The sequence below is a fragment of the Sturnus vulgaris genome, chromosome 4 (assembly GCF_052056855.1).
Source record: "Sturnus vulgaris isolate bStuVul1 chromosome 4, bStuVul1.hap1, whole genome shotgun sequence".
NCBI classification, from domain to species: Eukaryota; Metazoa; Chordata; class Aves; order Passeriformes; family Sturnidae; genus Sturnus; species Sturnus vulgaris.
In genome coordinates, this window is record NC_142246.1 from 11,293,499 (window position 1) to 11,321,359 (window position 27,861).

The following is a 27,861-nucleotide window of genomic DNA, read 5'->3' on the forward strand; positions in this document are numbered from 1 at the left end:
TATGGATTACGGAGCTTCTTAAGGTCAGGTGTTGATTATATTTTTTGTGGTTCAGATGCAGAGTTGCCAAGAGCTTACTGAACACTGGACCTACTCATGGTGAGAAGTGATTACTCATTCCTCAAGACATTTTTCCCAGTGCTGGTTTCCCCCATGGGAATTAAGCAGTTAACCAGGAACAGCTTAAGTACATTGAACTGTTTGGACGTTAGTCATATTTAAGGATTATTTCTTTCTCAACTCTTAAGAATGCTTCGACTAGGCAGAGGAAAAAGTCATTTTTTGATGTGTGAAGACAACTAAAATGTTATTTTTTAAAAACTAAGCAAGTACGGGGGGAAAAAAATGCAAAGATCGAGTTTAAAAATACAGGGGGGGGAAAAGAGGATTCCGTATACTCAAGTTGAATTTGGAAATATCGTTCCTCCATCTGTGTTTAACAGCACGCTGTAGTTGTGTGAAGTAGGATTGAAGAAATGGTTTTCTTGCACTGTGATTGGGATCTATTCTCACAACTGATGTCAAAATGAGACCAGGTTCCATTTTATATACCTCCTAAGAACTGTCATGTGTTGTTTTGTCCCCTCCCAATCCCTCTAGATCTAAACTAAATGTAATAATAACGTCCTTAGTGTAGGGAGTTTTAAAACAAAAGGGACACCTTGTTCCCTAGCAGATGAAGATCTTGTTAATGAGCTTCCCAGTGCTTCACACTAACTGTCATTTTTGGACTGTATCAATTAATTCAGGGTGTTCTTAAATACAAGATTCTGTTAAATGTTCAGCACAAGGTTCATCTTTAAAGCTGGTAACTGAGTCATTAAAGTGGTTCCCCTTCCCTGGCCTGTCCTCAGAGAGGCTTTGGCATGGAGTGGGTCAGTCTAGGGAGAGCTCCAGCCACCTGTGCGTTCTGCCACACCCCAGGAAAGAGCACTGAAGAAATCGAAGAACAGAGGAAAGTAGTTCTGAAATTCAAGCACCCAACAAAGCTACCAGCAGTACCAGCTATTTCATAGACATTTCCACCCATCACATTTAGCTATAATGCATCTCCACTTGTTATTGCAAAGGCTTAAGCCATTTTTCTCATTGCCCAAGCTACATTATTGTCAATCAGTCATGGAAAGAAACGTTAATACAAGTTTATTTGCCAATACACAATGCAAAAATCTAGTAAAATGCAGTGTGCACAACATCAGTTAGGCTTTGTGTGATTTCAGCACAGGCGTTTGTGTGTCTGGCACAGCTACAAATGTAAACTTCAAATGAATGCAACATTCCCTTTCTTTAGAAGAAAGAAGCTGATGAGCTGAACATGCTCATGGGGTATCTTGCTTCACAGTATTTAATGTGCCATCACTTAGGAGTGACTGGGGCACACGCACAAACATTTTGTGAGAAGAGTAAAGCAGAAGGCTCGTGAAGCCTGTTCCAGTTGCAAAGGAATCAAAACGCAGCGGCCGCACAGGAGAGTAAGGGCAGAGTGCTGAGTTTGGGTGATTTCCAAGGCAGTGATGGTCACAGACCAGTGCAAGCTGTGAGAACACTGTGCTGGTTCTGCCATGAGCAGGGGGCAGGAGGGGCTGTAGCCAGAATCTCTGCAGCATCCGAGCCCAGTGCTGGGCAGTGCACACGGAATGAGATGGAGGCTCCCTCCAACGCAGCAGGGACGGGACACACAGCACAGCCCCTACCCAGAGCACAAGATCAGTATTTTCAACAGCTTAGAGAGTGTTGCTTTTTCATAGGCTTACATCAATGCTGTTAAGACAGATACTATCATTAGTAATAACTTTAATTAGAAAAGAGCATTAAGCATGTAAAACACCTTGTCATTAGCAACATGAAGGCTGGGTTATTTGTACAGTACAGGAAGCACTTCCAGATCAACACAAAATACAAGCTGAAAGAGCTCTTTGCCATCTCAGCCCCTTCACCATAGAAGAGAAGCAGTATAGCTGTAGTAAATTGCTGGATTAACATTAACTGCATCTCAATTTATAAGCAATCAAACAGAAAACCAGCAGCTCATAACAAAGGAATGCTTAGACTAAATCAGTTCCATGTGAAATATGGAACAGCAGCATCCTCTAGTGCAAGTCACCTTTAAAAGTAAAAGCATAGCTGACAATGAGACATTGCTTCTAGGGAAGCCCTTTCCAAGGGACTAATATTTGCTAAAGCAAACATTTACCACCTTGAGTTAGCTTGCAAGTACAAAATAAATATTGATATCGACATTGCATACATTAAAAATACTTTATTTTACATTCATTTTGATGTTCAATAAGTTACATCTAGCACCAAAGAAACATTTTGGAAAGGTTGAGGAATTAAGAAGCTACAAAGTGTAAAAGCAGAATTCACTCCAACTTTTAAATGACTCATTGGTGCCTAGATTTTTTTCCTAAGTTATTGTTCAGATGGGCTTTATGCTATTGCTTTAGTTTAACTTAGATGTGCCAAAACAGTGTAGAAATATGAAAATCACAGATTTGAGGGGGAAAAAACCCAGAAGAACCAAAACCAAAACAATTGTCAAACTCCCAGCTACATGCAGAATTGAGGCTTCAAAACAGCATGTTATGGAGTTAGGTAACAAGTTACAGGAAGAACCAAATTGCATAACCAGAATGCTGAAAAGAAAGACTGAGCTTCCTTCCCACAGGAGCAGGACAGAGAAAATAACCAAGGGTTTATACCTTATGAACTTGTGTGCTGCTTGTACATGCATATAGGGTGGAAGTGGTTATTAAAGCTACTCAGCACATTGCAGTTAGCTCACTGCTGCCAAGAAGAGACAGTTTTGTCTCGAGTATGCCACAACAAACCACTTACAGGTAAGCCAAAGTATTACATCCCAGAGGACATAGCCCTTACCGTTTTTGAAGGGACATAACATCATAAGCTCAAAAGAAAAAGGCACTAGAGTTTTGGTTTTTTCCTTAGAAATGCTGGCTTTGTAATTGTACCCCTTTTATTCTAAACTCACTGGTAACACTAGTTTGGTAATGCTGGATGGATTGAATGAAACCCGGTTCTGATCAGAATACCTCTGCCAAACTGTAGAATTAATACTGTTTTAGGATTTTGTGGTATCTTCACTGACTACAGCCCAAAGCATCGAAGCAAGATGACATTTCCAGATCTTGCACTCATATTGAAGCCAGTCAGGTTCCAAGTTTTGGTACCCCTGCACTCTAGAAGACCTGCCCAGCCTGGCTCCAGTCACAGCTTCCTGCTCCAGACACGACCAGCAGAGAGGCTTATGCACATGTAACTTTGCATCTTCCACGTGGAAAGCACCATTCCATATTCATTTGATTAAATACCAGCATGGGAACTGAAGGATGAAATGGGCATAAAAATCTTTTTCTAATCCTCCTTCAACATTTTACCCTTAATTAATAGATCTTAGTAGAACAGTACTGTGGGTCTGACATTTGTGTTTCCCGCTGTGTTACATCCTAGCTGGTGCCCAGCTCCAGCAGCACTCCAGGCTGCAGCTGTACGAACTGGAGGAGATCCCTCCCAAGGTGCACTCTTCTTCTACTTGTCAGTAAATTCAGATTCAATGTGCCTGGGCCAGTACATTTCAAGGTATGTGCAATTAGAACCCTACAGTGGCTGGATTAAGCACTCCAAACACTTTGTGCATTTTGACGAAATCTGCATCAATTGCTATTTTTGTTTTTAAAGACCAATCTTGGCAATCAGGCTCCATTTGAGAATCTTGCTCCCTTTCCCTGACTTCCCAACAAAATTCAGGAGGCACCTCCTCAGCCTGTATGAGTTCAGCAGTAAAGATCCCAAAGGAGGAGGAGCAGGCTCCCCCAACAAGGAAGAACAGTGATTTTGCTGCCTTAGGCTCTCAGCTTCTGCCAAACACCTCACTGCCTATTCTCCCATACCCCATTTCGGGCCCAAATCAGGTACCTCATTGTAGCTGACCCCTCCTCTGGAGCAGAGCACCACAGCTGCTGGGGATTCCTGACACACACTCCAGTACCAGGAAACGTCAAAGCTTCAGAGGGGCCTGTTTCAGGAAACTCAGGTCAAAGCAATGCCCAGATTAGCTGAGAACTCTTCAAGAACCCCCCTCCACAGCACAAGTCCCTGGAGCCACCTCACCTACCACATTTCCTTCCTTCCTTCCACTCCCTGCCACGGCTCACCCCTGCTGTACTCTCGACAGGAACTCTCATCCTGGTGTCCCCATGCCTTTGCTGTAGTTACTAAGGAAAATGTTCAAAAGCTTAGCAATGGTCACAAAAGTCCCTGCTCACCTGCTCCTGAGCACAGGACTTTTGTAAGCTTCGCTTTGCTGCCAGCATTATGCCAAAAAAAAACAAAACAAAGGGTGAAGAAAGTTTCCACCAAATGAAACTCTCCTAGCTTCAAAGAAAAGCAAGGATTACACTGGTATTCATTTATCCAATAGTACGGACTAAAGCAACTACTCTGGGACTACCGGACTTGAGAAAGTTCACAAGAAAAAATCTGTTCTAATAATGTACCAAAAGCAGTGAAATCCAATGTAGAAGTTTCACAATTAAGTATTTGCCATGATCCAAAGCAACAGTCTATTTGAACCACCATGGATCATGATGACTGGGGAGGTTTATGTATTTGCTCTTTTGTGTTTTTAAGCGACATGGTTTCTGTATCTTTGGGGAGGGAAGGAAAAACAAACTGAGTCCTTGAGACTGTAATGGGCGTCTGCTGTGTTTTTTCAGATCAGATGAATTTCATGAAGCATCCCTGGATATCCAACCACTTTCTGTCAGAAAGTTTAAAATCCTTTTCTTCAGTACCTTATCTAAGTAACTAGGAAGGCGACTCTTTGAAGGAATTCCTTGTCGTTTTTGGAGATGGTCTTTAATGATGATAGTTTTTACAGTCACATAACGTGCAGGACTCAAGTTCAGAGAGCTGCAGAGCACCTTTTCCCTGTCCGATAAGAGTTCAAAGCCAGGCAGGTTTTCAATGGCAGCAAATTCACCTTCCTTACCCTCTTCCTTCCCTCTCTTGGAACTAGCTATGTTCTTGTTCTCCTTCCTCTTTTCCCGTTTGTGCCTGGCTGCCTCATACTCTGCCGACTCCTCCATTTTGGTGATCCCATTTCTCCGATACCGCTGCAGCTCCCGAATCTTCGCTCGAAGTATCCTCTCCTTGTGCATGTTCTCGAAGAAGTCTTCAAACTCCTTACAAGACATGAACTGGTACAAAGGCCTCAATTTCAGCCTCAACTCCTTCTCTTCTTTCGTGATCTTTCGTTTGGGAGCTTTCTCCTTGTCTTTTTTATCCTTCCCCAGGAAGGCCGGCACCAAATTATAGTCTCGCGCGATGTTCTTCCGCCGCTGCCTCTCCTTGAGTTTCCTCACGTACATGTCCACGTGAGCTCTCTTCAACTCGATCTCCACGTCGTCGTCGTCGTAGTTGACCGAGAGGCCGCTGATGAGCGTCTCGGCGTCCTGGTCGTACTCGATCTCGTAGTCGTCGCGGAGGGGCATGTACCCCAGCTGCTGCTGCTCCGCCACAGAGATGTCCAGCGGCGGCAGCGGCGTCGTCAGGCTGGGAGACAGCGGGCCCCCGCTGGGACACGTGTGGTCCGTCACCCTGTTGGGAATAGTGTCAGGGATGCAGGCTTTTCCCAGGTTGCCGTGGATATACATGCTCACATAGTGCTCCATCACCTCCTGCGGTGTTCGGGATGCTCCCACGTGGGCAGCCATGTCCTCCTAAACAGAAAAAAAGGAGTGATAAAATGATTCCCGTTACATCTCCAGCGTAATGAGCACTCAGGAAAAAGCATGACTTTTTCCTTGCTCCTCAAAAGCCAACTCCCAGTACCTAAACTTTTCCAGCAATACTGGCCATATTCCTATCAGCTCTACAATTTCAGCTCTGGATGAGTGTTTACAGTGCATGGAGGCAGGTAAGCCAGGAAAAAAGCACCACATGGTGATTCCTGACCATCCATGGCACTCCCACAAAGCCAGCCCACCACAACCAGGAAGCTTTCCAAGTCCCATGCCAACACCAAGAGCACTGTACAATTTGGGTTTTGCTTGCTTATCCCACATTACTGAGGAGCTACATGGAAATAAACAAACAGTATTTACTGTAAAAGCAACAATATTTATTCTTTTCTAGTTATGTAAGAACTAAGCAAGCTGCAATGATTGGACATTTTAAGGTTTTGAAAAAGTCTTTATATTTAATGAAGCAAAACATAAGTAACAACAAATCAAATCAATGAAAAATGAATCAAATGGTCCAGAGAAAGGCAATGAGGATGACTGGGGGACTGGACCTTCTCTCTTACAAGGACAGGCTGAGGGAGTTGGGCTTGTTCAGCCTCAAGAAGGGACAGTTGAGAGGGGACATCACCAATGCCCATCAGTATCTGAAGGGAGGTGTCAGAGGATGGAGCCAGGCTCTGCTCCGTGGTGTCAAGCAATAGGACAAGAGGCAACAAGCAGAAACTGATGCACAGGAAGCCCTGCATGTACATGAGGAAGAACTTCTTCACTGACTGGGTGACTGAGCACTGGGACAGACTGCCCGGAGTGGCTGTGGAGTCCCCCTGACTGGAAATAGTCAAGAACCGTCTGGATGCAATCCTGTGCACTGTGCTCTGGAGTGACCCACTGTAGTCCTTTCCAACCTGACATAATCCATTCTGTGATCGTGAAATGATGCTCTCTTACTGCTGCTTTTTAAAACCAAGTCTGGCTGTGCAGTGACACTGAAGGCCAGCAGCCAGCCCGCATGTGAACATACTGAAGGCAAAGGCTGAGCATGGTAAGAGGCAGGTGCAAGATCTGTGACACGGACGGCCTGGCGGGAGGCAAACACAGAACTTCGAGTAGCGACAGGTCCGAGCTGCCGGGTGCGCTCCCGGGCCAGCGGGAGCCCGCCCGGAAAGAGGGGCAGCCCCGCTCCGCAGCGCAGGAGGCGCCCCGGTCTGCTGTCAGGGCCGCTGGTCCGAGGAGAAGGATCGCCCCCGCCCCCCGTCCCTCGCCCCTTACCCAGTTGCCGAAGCCGAACTGCTCGATGGCGTCCAGCAGCAGCTGCTCCTCGCGGCTGCTCCAGCCGCCCTCGGCCTCGGCGCCCCAGAGGGTGAAGCGGCCGCCGTCCACCAGCTGGTAGCCGTGCCATCGGCGGTGCGGGCCGATCTCGGCGCCCGCCGAGAAGCACTCGGGGCAGAGCTCGATGTCGGCGCACTCGGTGCAGCGGAAGCGCAGCGGGCTCACCTCGGCCAGGCAGTACACGCAGTACTTCTTCCCCAGTTCCGCCATCTTACCCCGCCCGCGCGCGCGCGCGGCCGCGCCCCCTGTGCCCGCACCGCCAATGGCAGCTCGCTTGGGGGGCGGGGCCTCGGCGAGCACCGGCCAATGGGACCGGGGCTGGCGGGCGCGGGGGGTGCCAGCGCGAGGGGACGGCTCCGATTGGCCGAGCCGGACCCGTCTGCCCTTCCCGCGGCCAATGGGGAGGGGCGGCCCCGAGCGGAGCCCTCGCGCAGGGGCCGCCCGCCAGGGGGCGGGGCCGCGAACGGGCAGGGGGCGGGGCCGAGCGGGTGCCTGGCAACGGGGGAAGCGGGGCGGGGCCGGGGCCGCCGCGGGAGGAGCCTTGTCACTGTCACTGTCGCGACAGCCCAAACGGAGTCACCGCCGCCCCGGGCAGGGGAGGAGTGAAGGAATAGAGCGGTTCTTCCTTTAGTTCTACTCCTTTCAGCCCACGCAGAAAACACCAGGCTAAGGCGTGAAATCCAAACGCTTGGAAGCACCTTGACTGCTCGGAGAGAACTGGTCACCGCTCCACGGACTGTAAGCGTGTGAAGAAAGAGCTCGGCCATCTGTACGAAATCCTGGCGCTCAAAAAGAAGGTATCAGGTGTGCAACTCCTGCAACAGATACAATATAAATATCGTGCAGTATCGAATCAGTGTTAGAGAGAACAAATCTGATTTCACGTTCTAATTCTGCACATCAGGAGATATTTCAGTGAAAGGAAGAGCTGCTTGCTGGATAAACCAGAACCATGGCAGTCAAGGTTTGCCTGTGTTCTGCACACACCCTTGTAGCACAGGCACTGCCTTCTCTCCCCTCTTTTATTTGGTCCTTCTACCTCTTTTCACTTTAGCAACAGGAAGCTTCTTCACTTCAAGTTCTGAAGTTTTGCCTATGGCAGAAGTAAAATAATATTGCCTTGAGGACAAAAATGCTTTGTGATTATGGAACTTGGGATAAACTAAGATTTCCTCTTCGCAAACAAAGCCAGGATAAGGTATTTAAGCATTCCTGAGCTCTGAGCATGTCACAAAGATGTATTTACAACTATTTTTCATAATACACATTTATTAGACCTCAGGCCTAGTCCAGAGAAAGACATATGAATAGGGATAAAAACACAGGCACAGTAAGTATCAGATCTTCTAAATGTCTCAGGGAATTTAACAGGTATTTTAACATGAGAACTTGGAAAGCATCACAAAAAGTCTTCCACCTTCACTACATAAATGGCCCAAAGTCCTCTTCTTGAACAGACAAAAACTGCTAAAGCCACCTGTGTGAAGAAAGACTAGTACTGGAATTTTTAATATCTGAATTACACTGACAACAGTGGATTAAGATAACTTTACATGACTTTATTTAACAAAACCATATATTTACAGTTGAAAAAAGTTCCAGTTTGATACACATATCTAAACAAAACAAATGTGGTGACGACATAACCCAATTTAAAAATGATGTACAGGAGATGTACCAACACTTGTCTATATACCATTCTTGTTTTAAAACATTCAAAAATAAGCTGTTACAAGGTACCTTTTTTTTTCCAAATGAAATTGTTTACTAAATGAAATAACATTAATGACTTGACTGCAGATTGAAGTTGCAAAACCGCTTTATTATAAAGTGCAGATTATAAAGAATCCCAAAGCTGGTTGGAGTTTTCTGGTTTCTCTGATCTGCTGCACGTACAGTGGTACTTTTCATGTATTGCAGCAGTTTTATTTTTCTTTAAACCCATGAAGAAAATAATGCTTGATGGGGACATTTGCTTCATGAAAGAAAATCTCATGCATCTTGTTACAGATACTTTCAAGTACCTGAACAATAAAATTGTCAATTTTTTAATGCAATTCCCTGAATTTCTTAAAGAAGATGTCTGTATTAGCTAATTAAGAGATTTGGTATACTGCAAGAATCGTGAAAAGCTCAGTGGCAAGAAATTCTATGCCATTACTACTCAGCTCTGTTTTTATCAAAATTCAAGCATTACCTTCAAATCAAGTTATTGAGAAGTTGAAATAATTGCATGTTTAGGCAGGTGATTTTTTTCACATGTATTTTGTTTGAAAACAAACTGTGCAAAGCTCCTTATTGCATTGCTGTTTCTTCATTAAAGAACATACCTTATATACACAAAGAAATCATTTAGAAAATATATACAACTTCTAAGAACAGATCAAATCACAAAACAAAGTAGTTACATTTGCAAGTAACAAACAGTGCACAAGTGTTGCAGCAGGCCTTTTCCCCACAACTATGCCCACTGTCACTGTTACATTCAACATCTTATTGAGAAGAGAAAAAGAACAGGCTGTGGATGGCTGCCAAGATACCTAGTAGCTAAAAAATGCATTTTTAACTAGACAAATGAGCCACGCTGTAGACTTGCTTTAAAAGAAAATACAAATGTAGTTGCAATGAAGACTTAAATCACAAAGCCAGTTACAGTACCACCTAAACATGTATATTGAGGAAAAAGTGATCTCGGTGTTCAATAAACCATTTAAAAGCATAGTGCAAATGTTTCGGATGGTAGGCCTCTCGTATTCTTTATGGAAAGGCATTATTTGTTGTAGCAATAGAAAAAGTAATATTAAAAAACACTTACTGACCTTCCTGCTTTCTATTGCACTTCAAAGCAATGGAGCATACAAGTACCAGTCACTGGAGGACAAATTCTGTACAAATTCCTATTTCCTATCACATCTTAACGACTATTTTCAGTAAGTGATGACCTAGGTGGTGTCTTGAGGAGGAATTGAGATGACTAACAAAAATCCACATCCATTACACCAGCTACACAAAGTAGACAGGAGAAGAGGTCAATGAGGTATTGGACTTGCAGGCTGCATTTGCATTACACATCTTTCAAAGTGATTATGAGTCCTCACTTACCAGGGAATCTTGTTCTCACTCTTAATATTACAATCAAATTATCCCTCATGGAAATAATGTCTGTACCAAAGGACAGTGTTTTGATTATGCCCCACAGTCCTTTACACTATGTTGAGCTGAGCAGTGTGCAACTATTCCTCTTGTTTTTATTCAGACAATGCCAAAATAATCAGCATAAACCAGCTGGAGAGCACTGGGAAACTGCTGACCATACACAGCTGGAGGATTTAGTAATGCTGGTTCACCGTTAACACAAATATTGCTTCAGTTACATTTCCCTTTTCAATGATCATCATTAGTATAAAATAGGGTTTACACTATACACTATGCAATAAACATTCTTGTAAATCAGAGGCACTCATGATTTGCCCTTCAACATTCACCTGAATGCAGGGAGGATCTAAGATGTATGAGGAATTCATGTAAGGGAGTTTGCTGCTGCTGTAACTTGCTCTCATGTATTAGAGGTCAGATAAAACACTCAGGAATGATGCTTGTACTTATCCTGATGGTGGTCTGGCACATTTCCCAATAAACTTCTTGTCACTCTATGGATCAGCTCCACATAACTTTCCCACTGTGGGAGCAGAAGTAGCTTCAGGAGATTCCACAAAACCTTTTATTTTCAGCAGTGACACTGGCAAACATTATCTGCTCCCTTCCTCCTTAGCTCTGCCAGTGAGCAAAGCTGGGTTTAAAGTAGCTACCAAAATTGCTTTTAACCATTCATCAGTTTATCTGCTAAGCCCAGTTTTACCTCCATGACTGGACACATGGCACATGAGTAAGCAGCTGGTAGGCAAGAACATCCCAAAGCAGCGCCCCAGGAGAGGAACACATGAAAACATGCATTTAGTAGTATGTGACCTTGGCTTCAAACAGAGGGAAAAGTACAATTGGGAAATTATGCCACCTTAATACTAGAACCCTCTTGGTGAGTTTGGAATCTAGTCTGATGGATGGAACTTCCTCCATATGCATCCAGACTGGAAAAATAAATTTCCAAGGCATCCCAAAGAATAATTAATTTTGCACTGCTAGTTTGACTTCCCTTCCAAGCTCACTTTCTACTTAACTTTTTCTTATTAAAGAAAGAAATGTAGTTACATGTCTATATGATTTCTTTGGTAAATGGGACCCACAGCCTACAAAATCAGCAGCATTTCTAAAGAAATGGTCCTTACATCATTTAAAATTCCAGCACCAGTTATCTAAAATCCAGATCCAGCTACTGTTACAGGTACTGGAAATATATCCTGCCTAAGAATGAAATGGGAATAGCTGTCAAAGCAACCAACATTGCTGAATGTCCAGTCTTTTCAAACATTGAAGAAAAAAATTTAGAAACCCCCAAACCCTCGATATTATTTTGTTTCACTGCCCTAATCAGAAGTACAGAATGTGTAATGCTCTCCACAGCATATGCTCATACCACTACAAGGTTAAGGCTAGGCCTAGGTTTAATTTATAAGGGGTTTATCCCCTAATTTCCTTTCTTATTTTTTTCATTCCTCCTCCTCGTTTTTCTTCTCTCCCCTTTAAGGCTATTCTACTACTATATATAATTCCGAACTAACACTTTGATTTGCAGGCTCATACATGTCAAACAGTAATCAATAATTTTGCCACTTTAGCTCTTTTTCTGGGAGTCACTGGAGGCAAACCCAACATTAACGTTTGAGTGAAGGACTTCCTTTTTCCATTTCCCGGTTATCTTTCTGCAGAGCAGCCAGTATCTAGACATTTCAAGAAATGAGAGAGAAGAAAAGCATTAGATTTTAAAAATTACTCAGTAATTAATTATGAAAGTTTCCAATTATGTCTGAGCAATACTATTTTAACTATCAAATGTAATTAAATTTAGAGAACCTCTCCACTGACAAGAGAGCTCTTCCATAATCCTTGTGACATAGTGGATAGAAACAGATTTAACAAAGGTTTAAACTCCATCTTCCCCCAACACACACTTTTGAAGCCTGTTGTTTGGGGTACTTGGCAGAATAGGACCCCGTCTCTCTTTCCCCATGAGCCAAGCAGCAGCAGGCTGGGCATTGATTTGGAATGCCATCCTCATGCACGCATGACAAGTTAAGGAAGGTGAGACAAATTAACAACCTGTGAGAGAAATGACAATCCCCAGCATCCACAGGCACTGCTACCCCAGGAAAGAACCAGGAACACCCAGTTGCAGCTGAACTGCCTCAACCCCTACATTTAACACTGCCTTTCATTTTCTCTGCAAAAAAAACAATTAGATGAAATGGGAAGAGCTCTATTATGGAATGACTCACAAAGTGGGCTGTATCACTGCTTTGAACAAAGAAGGTTAAAAAAAAAGGGGAGTTTCAACTGTCCAACATGAACGGCTGCTACAGCCACCTAATGATTTCCACATTCAGAGGACACATCTTTTTTCTTTAAACTGGAATTTAATTGAAATTAATGCGATGAAACAATTTCTGAAATCACATGCTAAACCCCAATAAAGAAGTCAGAGATGCAATCACTTCTGTAGAGCCCAAACTTAGGCAGCAGAGATCTTCAAGATTAAAATGGCTGTATGATGGTGTCCTAACAAATAGTCTTCTCCCAAAGAGTGGATTTCTGCTTTTAAGTATCAAGTTGTAATGTTGCCAGTAGCCTGTGTAATTAATAAATTTTCAAAGTTGTGTGACTTTTTACTTTATAAATTTCACTCAATATTTCAATTTTGAATGTTGACTGAGCTCTCCCTTTCCAGAGGAAATTAAGCTGAGGGAATCCACTCATCTCAGTGTATGCTAAAAGCATGGAATGAGCTACACAGTCCTACCTACTCATAAAATCAAACACAAGGTCAGCTAAAACATTCTTCCAGATGTTGACAAATCCCATTTTCACGAGTAAAGTAAAATCATCAATTACCAAAGACTGACATCTTCTTTACCTGAGCCCATTTTTTGTTTCTACTTTGCATCTGAATGGCAGCAATAGATGTGAAGAATTCTTCTGAAGGCAAGTCCTCTGGTAGCTTTGTTAAAAACTGAGCTATATGAATGAAGTCCATTTTGGTCAAAATATCTTCAAAAAGTTTTAGTATTCCCAGCGCTGTACGGAATAAGAACTCTTCTCCATCACGGCAGAACACGTCCCAGACACGACAAGCCAAGTCTAGTGGCAAAGATTTGCTGTACAATGTGAATATCCTGAAAGGCAGAACAAAATGTTCAGTTACTGGACAAGAAGTCTTGGATACTCACAGAAATACACACACCAAACATCATTAAGTTTGAGGCTTCTCAAATATTTGTAATTGAATATTCCTTTTTATATTTCAGAAGTACTTCTGTTAGTTCCAGCACACCAATCCATGAAACAATATAAAATTGTATAACCATTGAGGCATGGTCTCTAATTTTGACTTTCTTGGATCATACCAGAAGTAACAATATACATGGTTTTACAATGGGATTTCAATGACCATAGCTGTAATCAAAGGCCTATTTAATTATCACTTCCAAGCTGAGAATTGATGAAGTTTTAGTTACAAAAACTCAAAAAGCTGAACCTTAAGATAAACTGCAATGGAAATTTTGTGGTTCAGATAAAGGAGATGAGTAAAACTAACTCTTCTGTTCTAGGCTAGATTGACTGGCAAAGTAATAATAGCACAAGTTTTGGTGGAAGGAGCAGCTTGAACTCCCTTGAGTTGAGAGAAACAGGCAAGGCAGGAGGTCCAGAGAGGTGTAGATAGTGGTGATAAGACAGTGGCTCAGTGTGTCTGTACAGATGTGATCCCTGAAGAGAAAGGGTCATCAGGAGCCACAGCCTCCTCCCAGTTGCTAAAACTCTATTCTCATCAGCAACCATGAGCACATTTCTTCCTTCACCAAATGCTGACAGCCTTGCAGCCTGAAACAAAAGTTGCTCCCTCCTTTCTCCAACATCTCGCTGCAGAGCAGAAGCATTGCCACCAACGGTGACCTAACAGCAAACTATGAGAATTAAGTTGCCTGGAATCATTTTACAGTGTATAAGGTGAAAGAGCTACAGTTTTTTTCCTTCAGAGTTCAGAAATAACTTTTCCACAGATGCACTGCACAAAAATCTCTGTAAAACTGCAAAGAATTCTCTCCCCAGCAGAGGTCAGCAAAGGCTCAAACTTTCTCACAGCTTTTAACAAAAAGCTCATTTTTAAGTATGCTGAATTGAACAGCAGTTTTCATGTGTTTAAAACTACCCTCTATCCCCTCCAATTATTTTATTTGGGAAATTTGGATTCACAATAAAAAGATAAAATGGAACAGATATATACACATATATAAGTATAGAATATGTAGTAATGTATTTTCACAGCAAAATTTAATAATCAAAGGTTTTCTGCATTATTTGCTTTTTACTATATAAAAATTTATTTGAACGATGTGTTATTAAGTATATGGCTTCTGTGTGAATCACCGTACTAGAAAAAAGAGAAAATATATTCATTTTATTAACATCCTGAAGAAACTAAACTAACATTTGCACAAATTCAGGTGACAAGTGAATTGCAGGTTTATGATCCCTAGGATTTTACTGTTTTTCCTATTTTTGCATCTCATTGCAATCTTCTTTTAACAAGTGGAAACATTTAAAATCCTGTTCTCCAAAAAGCTAAGTTAGAATTATAAAAATAAATTAACAAAAGTACTGGTCTGGGATGAAAAACCCACACACTCGTTCATCACACATACATTAAAGTGTAAGAAGCACAATACAAGCCCTTTCTTTGGCTGATCCTGCACTGCAGATTTCATTTACATTGTCCACTCAATATTTTTGTACAGTCACACACCATATAAAGCCATCCTGCCACAGAATACCTACATGGCAGAATTAAGACTTTTGTCTGGTACACACACACAAACAGGAAACAGTAAAAGGTTTTCAATTTAAAAGGAACAGTGTAATAGGAAGCAATTTAATGGAGTCCTTTCCTGGTCACCAAGTAGCAGGCAAACACCCAGCCAGAAACAAGTCCTTGTTAAAGATAAGTAACAATGTCAACTTTATTGGACCTGTTTTTATTCAAAAAAGCCATTATTCTGTCATGATTCAGACCTAACCTTAATAATCCATTTGTATTAAATCTCCAACTATGCAGAAAATTAACTGTCAAAAGAAAGAACTATTAATCAGAACACTTCTTTTGTATTAAAGGATTTACTTGCATCAAAAAAGCTGTCACATCAAGTCAGGTATTTACCATTGAGCTCTTCATAATTTGGATGGAAGTGCCATTTACAGGAACTTAACAAGGCAATTAACTTTCATTAGTATTTGCATGGAATTGATACATCAAGCACTAACAGCAGAGACTGGGCCCCCTAGAATAAGCAGTGAAAGGTCAGTAGGAATCACTGCTTAGAATGGATACAGCATCTCATCTCTTCAAACATTTCCTACTGAAAGACATTTTTTATTAGACATCTGAGCTACTGGTCTGAAACTCAGCTGGAATTTATTGGAGTAAAAAAGCAGCTGCCAGACTGAGGCAGTTCCAGCAGTGTCTTTCAGCAGCACTGGCACACTCCTTGCATGACCTGCTGTCACTGTACTGCAGGGTGATTTCTGTCTGCTGCTCTCTTGCAAGCCACTCTAAGTCGCAGGTGCAGACAACACAGCTAACTCATACACAGATGCCCAGTGTCAGAGCAAGGCAGGCACAGGCTCCTGGCCTCTCTCTGTTTGGAAGAGGAAGAAAAGAAGCACCAGATGCTCCTGCTCCTCCCCAGCCCTGTTTCTGATGAATGTGTACTTTGAGGCAGATGCATGAAGTCCTGGCTGCTTTGCTGCTCACAGTGAAAGCATATGATCATAAAGTCATCAAGAAAGAAAAGCAAAGCACTGCTATAATGATAATCATAAGCTCCATGCTTCCTTCCTTTGCTTTTTCTTGCCCCCCCCCCCATTTTTTCTCTTTTCTTTCTAATTAAAAGGTCTTTATAAGATATTAGCAAGAGCAATGCAGACAGGTGGGCCAGATTTTGGATTGGCAGCTCACACAACAACATTGATGCAAATCAGATCTCATGTATATTTGCACTACACATTCCTTTCCCATGTCTGTAAATTTTAAAATCATTTCAGTCTAAAAAAAAGTAGAAGTTTTTACTTTGTTTCTGATATGGAAAAAAGAAAAGTAAACACTATTTAATATAAAATGCTGACTGCAAGAGAGCATTTTTGAGGGGGCATGGACTATGCTTTTCTCAAAGTAACAGAAAGCAAACATATACATACTTAACTGGAAGTGCCCACTTAAAACAGCCACACAAAGTGACTTGGACCTTTATCCTAACAGGCACACGGTGTCAATAAAAAGTTCATGTTCACTAAGCACAATCACAGTCCATGTAAACTAAAGAACCACTGATCAATCCATCAGTACAAACACAGCCCTTGGCTATAATTATTGCCAAAATCATTTTCCTGAGTAGGGATAAAGAGGTGTTTGTATAGCAGCAGTGGGCCATAAATAGACAGCATGTGTCCTTGGCAAATCCACATTCTACTCTGCTCACAAGAGCCAGTGGAACATCAGCTGACAGAGTGAGAGGGCAAAACTGGGCTATTCAGATGCACTATCTCCCCTGTTCTTTGTGAACCTGACTGCACATTGTTCTTCATGTTTTTTTCACACTTGATGCCCTTTATACTCAGCAAAAATTGTAAAACCATGTATAGTTTTTGAATTATTTCTACAAGATTTATCAGTTGGAGTTTAGGCTTAAAGCACATGGGTGCTTTTTAAATGAGATGCCTTACTTGTGGCAGGTATCTCCCAATAATATCCTTTAATTAAATAGTACCTTTAATTAAACTATTCAATCCTTGGAGTTTTCCCATCATAGAAAGCAGCAGTGGAACTAAACTGGCAGGGGGTCTCTCCTCCCTAAGTCCTCTACCAGCTCCAAGAAAACCTGCACAGCTGGGCCCATGTACATTTCTTTATGTTGGAACATATCCCTTCAAAACTGATTTAAGCACATCAATTTTACTGCTGTTCTCTGCAGTACGGGTGACAGGAAGAAGCACAAAGCAGACTAGCTGTCTCCACTCTAATTGTGGCAGGAGCAGGAGGGTTTCCCAGCAACTGGTCTGTGCAGCCCTGGCTACTGGAGCCTCCCAGAGCTGGCACCAGCTGAGATTTACTGCACACATTCCTGCACAGTAACCACACCATCCACTAGAATAGCAGCAGGCATCCCTTTGGAGCTCAGAACAAATGTTCATTTAAATAAAAAGTAATGTTAGGGCAAGGCTGTTTCACAGAGATTTTTTTGCCTACAAGCAAAAGGTCTGCCTACTCAAAGCAATGCTGTACCATATTCTTCCCTGACTTTAAATACACTGCAGCCACACCCTTAGTGGCAATTTAAAGAAAAAAAAGTCTATATCTGCTTCCTATAGGATCAAAGTATTTTGAAGTAGAAAGTATGTAAATGTATGCATGCACACACACACACCTATGAATACATTTACACATATATTTAAGTAAAATATGTAAGTTTTACATAAATACAACCTACACAGTCTAACAAAATTAAGGACAGCAGTATGAGCTGTGTAGTTCAAGTGTGAAAAAGTTTATTAAGGTATTGGGTAGGTCTATCTCAAATAGCCTATGTTCCTGTGCAAGATCAGTGATGTAACTCTCTAGGGATGGGAAGGAACACTGTAAATTGTCCTTGGAATTAAAATAAACAGTTTGAATATGGATGCAGGTAGTCAGCAAGAAACGTTAATTGTCAGTTCACTGATACAAAGACCTTGAGAAGCACCATCCACAGTCACTCCTCACTGAAATCTCCTTCAAGTGCCCTTAACACCCACAGAGGTAACAAAAAGGGGACTTGATATGCTTCAAGACACTTCAATAACATTTCAACACAGACTTCATCACTTCAGTTCTTCACTCGCAAGTCAGTAATTTTTCTTTTTGGTTTATTTTAGTCTTATGTTTTTTTCCTTATAGATGTACTAAGAGAGAACAACTAATGTAAATGTTCACTCAAGAAAATACAGTAAAGAGTATTCTATCAAAGCAAAATTGCTGACGGGAATGTAAACCTTCAACCGTCTGTCAAAACGGTCTTTTTTTGTAAATTTCTAATTTCTGGTGTTGTTTCTCAGAATTTCTTCTTTACAATGTGAAGTTAAACAATAGCATGATATTAATATGCCTGTACCACGAGGATTCTCAATTTTAGTTTCTCCTACACAGCAATCACTTTATTTATGACAGTATCATATCCAACTAGTAATCCATAGTATCACAGAATACCCCGATTTGGAAAGGACCCACAAAGATTATTGAGTCCAATTCCTGGTCCTGTACACGAGCCACCCTGAGAATCACACCATGTGCCTGAGAGCATTGTCTGAAACCTTCTTGAACTCTGTCAGGCTGGTGCCTTGGCCACTTTCCTGGGAAGCCTGTTCCAGTGCTCAGCCACCCTCTGGGAAGAAGAATCTTTTTGTAATATTTAACTTGAATCTCCCCTGATACAGCTTCATGCACTGCTGCTACAGAGAAAATATCAGTGCCTGTCCCTCCTCCTCCCCTCACAGGGAAGCTGTAACTGCAGTGAGGTTTCCCCTCAGTCTCCTCCAGGCTGAGCAGACCAAGTGCCCTCAGTGACTCCTCACACAGCTTCCCCTCAAGGCCCTTCACCATCTTCACTGCTCTCCTTTGGACACCCTCTAATAGTCAACCATGTTTCTTACATTGCAGTGCCCCAAACTGTCCCCAGCACTCGAGGTGAGGCTGCCCCAGTGCAGAGCAGAGCAGGACAATCCCCTCCCTGGCCTGGCTGGCCATGCTGTCCCTGATGCCCTCAGGACAGGGCTGGCCCTCCTGGCTGCCAGGGCACTGCTGGCTCATGTTCAGCTTGCCACTGACCAGGACCCCCAGGTCCATTTCTCTGGTGCTGCTTTCCAACATCTCATTCCCCAGTATGTCCATACATCCAGGATTGCCCCATCCCAGGTATGTCCCAGAATAATCTTCTCCATAATTTTACCAGTCACTCTAGTGACTCTGACACTTCAGTTTCCAGAGGCATCCTTCTTGAAAATCAGAATTATGTTTGCCAGTTTCCAGACAAATGGAACCTTTCCAGATTCTCAAGACTGTTCAAAAATCATTGAGAGAGGTCTCATGATGATAACAGTCAGCTCCTAGATGAATCCCATTAGGCCCCATAGACCATCAGGCTGGAGCAGCAAATTCCACACAAGTTCAGGGTCGAATGGAAGTTTATCATCCTCAGAGCCATGGTCTTCCAGCTCAGGGCTCTGGGACCCCCAAAGCACATCACCATTGCTAAAAACCAAAGTAAAGACAGCATTAAATATCTCTGCCTTGTCTGTATCCCTGTGGGTAAGGTGACCATCCTCATCATGTAAGCTCATGTAATTTCTGGACTGCTATTGACATTATTGTCCATTAAAAATACAATAACCTGATGATTTCAGTGGTCTCTATCCATTTACTCGCCCACATGTTTACAGTCCTCTTATTCTGATGTCCCTTTTATTCAATTGCTTCCTCCACACACAGGCTTTCACAACAGGCAGTACAATTTCAACATCTTTCCTCTTATCATTGAGCACACCAGCCTCTGCTCTTTCTTCCCTTCTACCTTATCCTAGTACTTTTTCTATTCTCTGTGCACAGATTTACTTCAGTTTTATATTCTCAGCCTTCAGTCAAAAATCCTTCCCATGGTATTTCTCCCATCAAATGCTGGGAGAAATGAGCCTATTCATTACAACCCCCAACAATTCCCCTACACATGATGCATTAAAATTTAATCCCAGTGTAACAGCCAAGTCACACAAAGCCAATATTACACCACCCTCTGTGCAACAGGCATATACAAACCATGCAAATCAAGCAAAGGCAGCACAAGAAGTCTATCTGGAGCTGAATCAACCAATGGATGTTAAGGATAACAAGAGGGGCTTTCCTGCACCAGCAGGAAAAAAAAAGACTTGGGAAAACATGAGCCCACTGCTGAACAGGGCAAGGAGCCTGGTGACAAAGAACATGCAGGCAGCTGTGGTACTCACTGCCAACTTCATCTCAGTCTTTACTGAGACTTGCCTTCAGGAATCCCAGGTCCTCCAGACCAGTGGAAAAGCCTAGTATAAGGAAAACATACCCTAGCTGGAGGAGCATCATATCAGGGAACATTTAAATAAATCGGGCATATAAAAGTGTGCAGGGAAACTGTCTAGTGTTGTTGTGAGGCCACTCTCAATTATCTTTGAAATATCTTTGAAACAGTGATCAAGGGAAATTCCTAAGGACCTGAAGGAAACAAATGCCACGCCTATCTTTAAGAGACAGGATCCAGGGAACTACAGGCTGGTCAGCTTCATCTCCATCCCCGAGAAAGTAATGTAAGTAAAAGTCCTGAGATTATTTCACAACATATTATGGGCAAAAAGGTGACTGTGAGAAGTCAAGGTGGATTTATGAAAGTAAAATCATGCCCAAACTTGATAGTGTATCCAATGGGATGACTGCCTTGGTGGAAGAGGGGAGAGGAATGGACAGTGTCTATCTTGATGTTAGCAAGATTTTCAACACTGTATCCTAAAAAATCCTTGTAGATGAATAGATGAAGTATGGATTAGATAGACAGTGAGGCGGACTGAAAACTGACTGGAACTGTCAAACTCAGAAGGTTGTCATTTAGTGACATGAAGTATAGCTTCAAGCCAATCCACTAGCAGTGTACTCCAGGGTTTGATACCTTTTAAATATCTTCATTAAGGACCTAGATGATGGGTTAGACTGTACCCACAGCACAGTTATGCTGTGATACAAAATTGGGAAGGGTGGCTGATACCACTCCATAGCAACTTTAAAACACAGGAGAAATGAGCTAATAAGAGTCCCATGAAGTTCAGCAAAAGGAAATGCCAAGTTCTGCACATGGTAGGAAGTAAGCCCAGGTCCAAGTGTATTTGGGAAGCCAACTGGATGCAAGGCAGCTTTGTAGAAAAGGACAAGGAGGTTCTGATGGACACCAAGCTGAATGCAAGCCAGCAATATGACTTTGCAGCAAAGACTGTTCACAAATTCCTGGGCTGCACAAGAAACACCACTGCCAGCATGCCAAGGCAGGGCATCCATCTACTCAGCACTGACAAGCCAGCTCTGGGCTTCTCAGTACAACAGAGACATGAATATACTGAAGCAAGTCCAGTTCACCACAAATGTGATGAAAGGCTTGGGTATGTGACACAGAAGGAGAGGCTGAGCAGGCTGGTACTGTTCAGCTGGAAGAGATGGCTTGGACCTAAAGATCTAAAAACACTTGATAGGAGGATAAAAACAAGACCAAAGACTTTTCCTGTTTTCACTGGTTTTATCCAGTGAAAGGACAAGAACCAACAAGCACGAAATGAAATACAGGAAATGCCATTTTAAACATAAGAAAATAAAAAACTTGTTAACCACAAGTGTGGTTGAACACTGGAACAGAGTCGCCTGAAGAGACTGTGGAGTGCTGCTCCTTGAAGATAATCAAAACCCAGCTGAACAAGGTCCTGAGCCAGCTGCTCTAACTGACTGTACTTTGAGCAGCAGGTTCAGATTAGATGATCTCAGAGGACTGTTCCAATACCTCAGAAGTTCTATAATCCTATGAAAATTAATATATTCAAACTTTGAGCTTGTATTGGACTGATTTACTTTAAATGTGTTTTTGTCTAAGAGATCAGCAACATCTTAAGTGCTACTAGACCTTAAAGACCAGAGTACTGCAAGATACATTCATGTAAAATTGCATTAACATTACAAATATTTTCCAAAATAATAGCGTATTAATCTCAGGAAAAACATCCCATGGTTACCACTGGGCATTTATTCTTTTACTTAAGGTATTTGTCAGATACCTGAGAACAGAAGAAATTGTCAACAATGTAAGAGCAAACCAATTTTTCACAAAAAATCTTTCATGTCATCCCAAAACTGATAACGAAGTCTTGCTGAAAAGAGACTTTTTAACTGCCCCAAACCAAGGTCTGATAGGCACAAATGCAAACACTCAATTTGGAGTGCATAATACCTGACTGAAATTTGGCAGAAGTGCAAATAAGACCTTTGTCTTTTTTCCTCTGATTATACTAGAACTTAAAGGGAAGACGGTTTCATCTAATAAAAAAACTCTACTTGCCTATTTGCTAAGTGGAATAGTTTTTCTGTAGCTTTGAGTTTTATGTTGTATGGGCAAATGTTTTAATTATGCTTTTCCTGATCTGTGCAGGACAAAGTACACATTTCAAAAACAAGACTGGCAATATTTTCTGAATAGACGACCCTGGTACACACCTGCACATCCAACAGACAAATTTTCTCAGAAGACCAATCCAAACAGGCACTAAATATGGATAAACACTTATATCCAGCAGTATTTAAAAAAAATTAAAAAAGCGCTTCCAACTTAACACAGTACAGTAATAAAGGTTAGGCAAATGTTAAACATCACAGAAGTAGGCGGGAATGATTTGGATTGACAACTCAAGTGCTGAACAAAAAATAGAGCTTTTATCTTAGAAGAATTTTAAACCAGGTAAGAACATTGCAGTCTCTGTCATGAATACTGACATAGAGCTGTATGTCACACAAATTAGCAATTACACTTTCAACATCTTACCAATCTATTAGATAGATGTCTGGAGTTAAGTTATTTTTTTTGAAGTGGGCAAATAACTTTGGCAGATTTTCTTCAAAGAATACTTCAAATGCAGCAAAGTAAGTCAACATCTGGGAAAATATAACAGGAAGAAAATAAGAAGTTAGCTGTGTTATTAACAAGCTTAAATGTATTAACTTTTGTAGGATTAACACTCTTCAAAAATAGGATCCATGAGTTACATGATACTAAAAAGAGCTAAGCATTTACATAAAAGGCAGCATCTGCAAGCACTAAGAGTTTAAGATCCACTGTAGATAGGATTCTCATACTAAATAATGTAACATTTCCTTTAGGTCTTGGCCAGCTTCCTTCTGAAAAAAAAATACCAGCAGGAGAGAAGTTTTTTGCTGATTTCTCAAAATAATTGTAACAGAATGATGTTTTATGCTTGTGGCAGTAATTTACTAATACACTGAATAAAATCCAAGACCCAATGGAACATAATGAAATACAAAACTAAAATAATGTTTATACTCCACAGCAACAGTGAAGAATCCAGTATATTGCAATCATAAATCACATTCGAATCCCGAAGCTATTCTAATAGTCAAATACCAACATAATACCATACATTCTACATTTAGATAATAGGTATTTCTTTTGCAAAAAGGAAGATATGAGTTTCACACAAAAAATTTAAAGACTGGGACAAATCATCTATGCAAGAGAAACAGTTTTAACTCTCTGATATCATAACCCCTGAACTTCACTGCTTTTAACAAAAAGATTTCTATGCTATTTTAGAATTTGAGTGTTCAGTCAAATTTCATAAGAGAGCATGTTAAAAATAAATCTTTCAATTTAAGTATGAGTTAAAAAACAAAAGGTTATTTAATCACCCTCCCTAATACTATAAGAAGAAAAGTTAAGCAAAGTCCTTGAATGATTCAGTAATACAAATCCCAATAAAAGCAATAAAGAAATACTTTGAAGAAATCACAGCCTGGGTTGCAACAGCATACTTCTCCCCAAAACATCATGATGGCAAAGGGAAAAGGGATCCTTTTTGGGACTTCTGTGTGAAATCCTCTTAAAGGATGAAAAGTTTCTTCCCCAGGTTTTTTTAATGTCCTTACAGAAACATTTCCCATTTCCTCTGAATGAAGAGACAGATGGTGGACTACTTTCATTAACAGGGACAAATAAACACCTGAGCCTGGTAGTCTGTATGAGTATAAGGCTTCAAGTCAATCAGAGATGGATGTAGGCTAGAGAAATAACTGAAGTTACTGAAATCTCTGAACTGTCAGTTCCTGAGAAACAGCTTCATGTTAAACGTGACACCAGAAAACGAGGAATCCACTTTAGAGAACTGTACTCCTGTAACAGCTTCCCAGTGTGGATTTTTAAATGCATGAAATCCAAGCACCTATGAGACCTGGGAGTATAAAGAAGGAAGCAGGTAATGCATCAAACAGTCCTACTTTCAAAAATAATCTGCTGGCACCACTGTAAGACAGTTCTACTGAAGTTGCTGCTTTCAAAAGTACTGCAGAGGCAGGACCTTACACCTAAGTGCTACAGTTATTTCTATTGATAACAATGTGGGCAGCAGTGCAAGTAGTTATTTTGATCAAATTCACATTCAACAGGACATTTCCTTAGTGGTAATGAAAAAAACATAGTTTAATAAAATTAACCAACAAAAGAAGTCAAGATAAATCTATATCAATCGCTGTTATTCACACAACTAACTTATGCTGGTATTATTTTTTATTAATTTACTATACAACAAATTAGCATTGCTTATTAAGATGACACAAGAAGATGAGGGTACACTGCAGATTCGTATGTTCACCACAGAAAGCAAAAATTCTCTCACTCAAGTGTTACTGGTTCCTTTGAAGTATCAGAGGACATTTTCCTTGTGTTGTTAAATCATGGGTTTGCTTTCATGACATTAATATTTCATGTATCAAAATCTCTGCCCTCTGTAAGCAGACATTTATCCCACAGTCCCTGTTTGGCCAGGCTAACAGAACAGAACAGCACTATCTGAAAGAATTGCAAAACCCACTAGCTCAGCTAAAAAAATATTTATCTTACTCTATCCAATTCAATTGTAAAACCATCTTCACAAAAACCGTATTTACACACTGAATGCATGAGCATGTCCTGTTTTTCCAAGTACTGTAATAGAGAGCTGATACTGCTTCTAGCAATGCTGTCTGCCCTGTGGCACATTTTCCCATGGTATTTACAACTGAAGAAATTCAGAGACTGAACAAGAAATGCTTTTCCAGCAGGAATACTGATAGGATTTCTAGTGTCTACTTTTTAAGCAACAACACTGACTGTTGTCATCATCCATTCCCTTACTTTTTTTCTTGCATTTGATCCTGTTTTCATAGTGCTAAGAGGTAAGTGAGAAAGAAATACAGAATGCCATACATTTTACACAAAAATACCTTTAAAGTAAATTAAAACCACATTTGAGGAGATGTGCCTTATTTTGCTAGTGTACCTGCTGACATGAAATTTTAGAGACTAGAGAAAATCAGGCAATCAGCTCCCAGTGAAAACTTGAGGGGTCAGAGGTTTCCTTCTCTGAAAAGAAGCCTGTAGGACTCAAACACAGCTGCTACAGGAAGATATGGAAAACCTGGTTCTCCCTGCAACAGTCTATTTTTAGCAACCTATTACCTATGATAAAATGTACTTTCAAGACACTTACATTAAGGTGTTTTCAGCTTTCAACTGCAGCACTGAAAACCACCTACGGGAATATTCTCATAACTATTCTCTGAGCATCATAAAATAGCTACTTAACAACTTCATTCAGATGTCTTGTTCATAAAAGTTGATGGGGTGATCTTTGGTTGGGTTTCACTTTTTTGAGGGATTCTGTATATGTGTGTTGGGGTTGTTTTTGTTTATAAAGTGTTGCTTTAAAATAAACTCTGATTTCTTTTCCAAGCTGCTGAAATCATTAAGTTTTATTTTTTTAAACTTTTTCTACACATCATCCACAGCATGCTGATTACAGGTTTTTTGCATACTTACAAGGCCATGGTCCACACGGAAAAACGCCATCTGACAGGGCTTATTTAAAAGGTTAGAAAAAGCAATGAAGGCATCTGCAGTATCCAAGTTCAAGATCAATACAGCTGCTATGAATGACATGCCCTGCACCTGAAGAAAAGAGAAGTGTTACCCTTTAGCAATAACAGTATTATGCTGCCTCATTTTTTCCTTGTGTTCACTAGTGTTTGATGCACTCAGTGATATTCTGCATCTTGAGAAATGTTCAGAAAAGCGGGATTTTTTAACCCACATGCCCCTTGATATCACACGTTCAGTGCATGGAAGCTAACAGTTCCCATGTTGCCATCTTTCAAAGACTCCAAGTTGAACTTCTAAGATAGGCTGGGTTGACAATACTTTCAAATATACAGAATCAAGATTTTTTTGAAGAATAAGGTGTTTCAAAGTAATTCCTTTTCTCCCAGGGGTGGGTTATCTAGATCCTTATTTGTGGAAAGCTGGACTTGAACCCTAGAGACAAAGCCTGTATTTTTGTTTTTCAATAAATTACCAGCAGTTAAAGACAACTGCACCGACTCATTTGATAAACAAAACAATTTTAAGATTATACTCTTGTTTCATCTGCCATGAGCTCATGATATTGCTCCCTTTCTCTACAAAGTCTGCTGTGGAATCCAGGCAAACCTCTCTCACCCCGAGGGTGCAGTGATGCCATTATGAGTCACATGGAGCAAGGTGTGACTGTCATTCCTGCAAACCTGAGGAACAAGCTCCTTCCCAACACAACACGTTGTTGCTGTGCCCCATGAAGCACAGCAGCTGATCTGCTCTTTGTCTCATTTCCCAGCAGTCATGTTCAGCAGCTCTTGCCAAGCATTATGTGCTACCTACAAAGTAGGAATGTCCCCTCTCTACAGCTGCCTAGTCTAAAACTGCTTCTGAATAAAGAATAGGCCTCTGAATAATCCTGCTCTTCATACAGAGACTAAATGAAATCTACTCAGTCCTCTCATAATCACTGCTTCAAACACTATAACTGAGCTCATGTAGCTTCAATGGGCATTGCTTTAAAGACTGGTCCAGAAACTCACAACGCGAAGGCTCAGAAATGCCAACCATTTCAATTCAACAGCAGTCTCAATAAGACTGATACTAACAATAAGAATATAACTACATCTTGTCTTTCATCCTGATTTTCAAATTATGTACTTTTCAGTACAAATACGAGTTTTCCAATTACTTAACCTGTAAAAAGCTTAAATCTAGCAAAATAAATGTTATACACACTTCTAAAGCATGTACTAGAATACAAAAATACATCCCCCATTCATACTGATCTAAAACCAGTGTATACATATATATAAACACCATTTAATACCGGTCTAAAAATGACTGATTAATAAAATCCTTCCTCCCCCTAAAAAATATCTCCCTCCCCACCCCTGGAAAAATAAATTCTTCACTTACATAGCCTACATCAGGTCTGTAACAAGTATAGGCTCCTAAAATACTGTGCAATGTGTCATGGTAAGGACCACCCTATAATTAAAAAAGAACAGCACAATACATCAGATTATACAACAAGCATGTTAAAAAACCTTCAGTGCTACAGACGGTCTCTATTACTGCTGATAAAGGACACACTCTTTCCCAGTGTAGCTTAGAGCAGCTGAACTATTCCAAATAATTTTTGATTTAACAGAATGAAACAAGCTCCATTTATTATAAATACATACAGTTCATCTATGCATTGATATTAAATACTTACACAATAGGAATGTAAGCTTAAGAGATTCCTTACAGCTCAGCAGCACTTTGGTGATAGTGCCAAGGAAGAAGAACAATAATGCAAACCACATAATTGTCTCTGAGACTGGAGGCAAAAGCCACGAAGAAAAATCAAAACAACAATATGCCATAACACAGAAAGAGCATATTCAGAAGGA

The 27,861-nt window shown here is 41.1% G+C and overlaps 2 protein-coding genes across 3 annotated transcripts in view; both read right to left on the reverse strand.

Moving 5' to 3' along the window:
* Window positions 1-1,120: 1,120 nt before the first annotated feature.
* TADA2B (transcriptional adaptor 2B) lies at window positions 1,121-7,342 on the reverse strand. Its single transcript, XM_014895316.2, has 2 exons — window positions 7,035-7,342; window positions 1,121-5,741 (listed from the first exon to the last, which is right to left on the reverse strand). Exons 1-2 carry the CDS (start codon window positions 7,302-7,304, stop codon window positions 4,749-4,751), a joined length of 1,263 nt encoding a protein of 420 aa, XP_014750802.1. The 5' UTR covers window positions 7,305-7,342; the 3' UTR covers window positions 1,121-4,748.
* Window positions 7,343-8,632: 1,290 nt separating this feature from the next.
* The window catches only part of TBC1D14 (TBC1 domain family member 14), a 64,772-nt gene continuing 45,543 nt past the window's right edge, over window positions 8,633-27,861 (reverse strand). The window contains exons 10-14 of one of the 2 annotated variants that reach the window (XM_088163098.1): window positions 27,383-27,454; window positions 25,934-26,062; window positions 22,889-22,998; window positions 13,101-13,381; window positions 8,633-11,932 (exon numbers count right to left, since the gene is read on the reverse strand). In XM_088163098.1, the coding sequence (XP_088019224.1) occupies window positions 11,907-11,932; window positions 13,101-13,381; window positions 22,889-22,998; window positions 25,934-26,062; window positions 27,383-27,454 (618 nt within the window). In that variant the 3' untranslated portion in view covers window positions 8,633-11,906. The remainder of the gene's footprint in view (window positions 11,933-13,100; window positions 13,382-22,888; window positions 22,999-25,933; window positions 26,063-27,382; window positions 27,455-27,861) is intronic. The other variant, XM_014895318.2, reaches the window with a different exon arrangement.

Coding starts and splice junctions, on each gene's coding strand:
- TADA2B (XM_014895316.2), bottom strand. CDS start 7,304: ATGGCGGAACTGGGGAAGAAGTACTGCGTGTACTGCCTGGCCGAGGTG. Junction 5,742..7,034: donor AGTTCGGCTTCGGCAACTGG/GTAAGGGGCGAG, acceptor TTTTCTGTTTAG/GAGGACATGGCTGCCCACGT.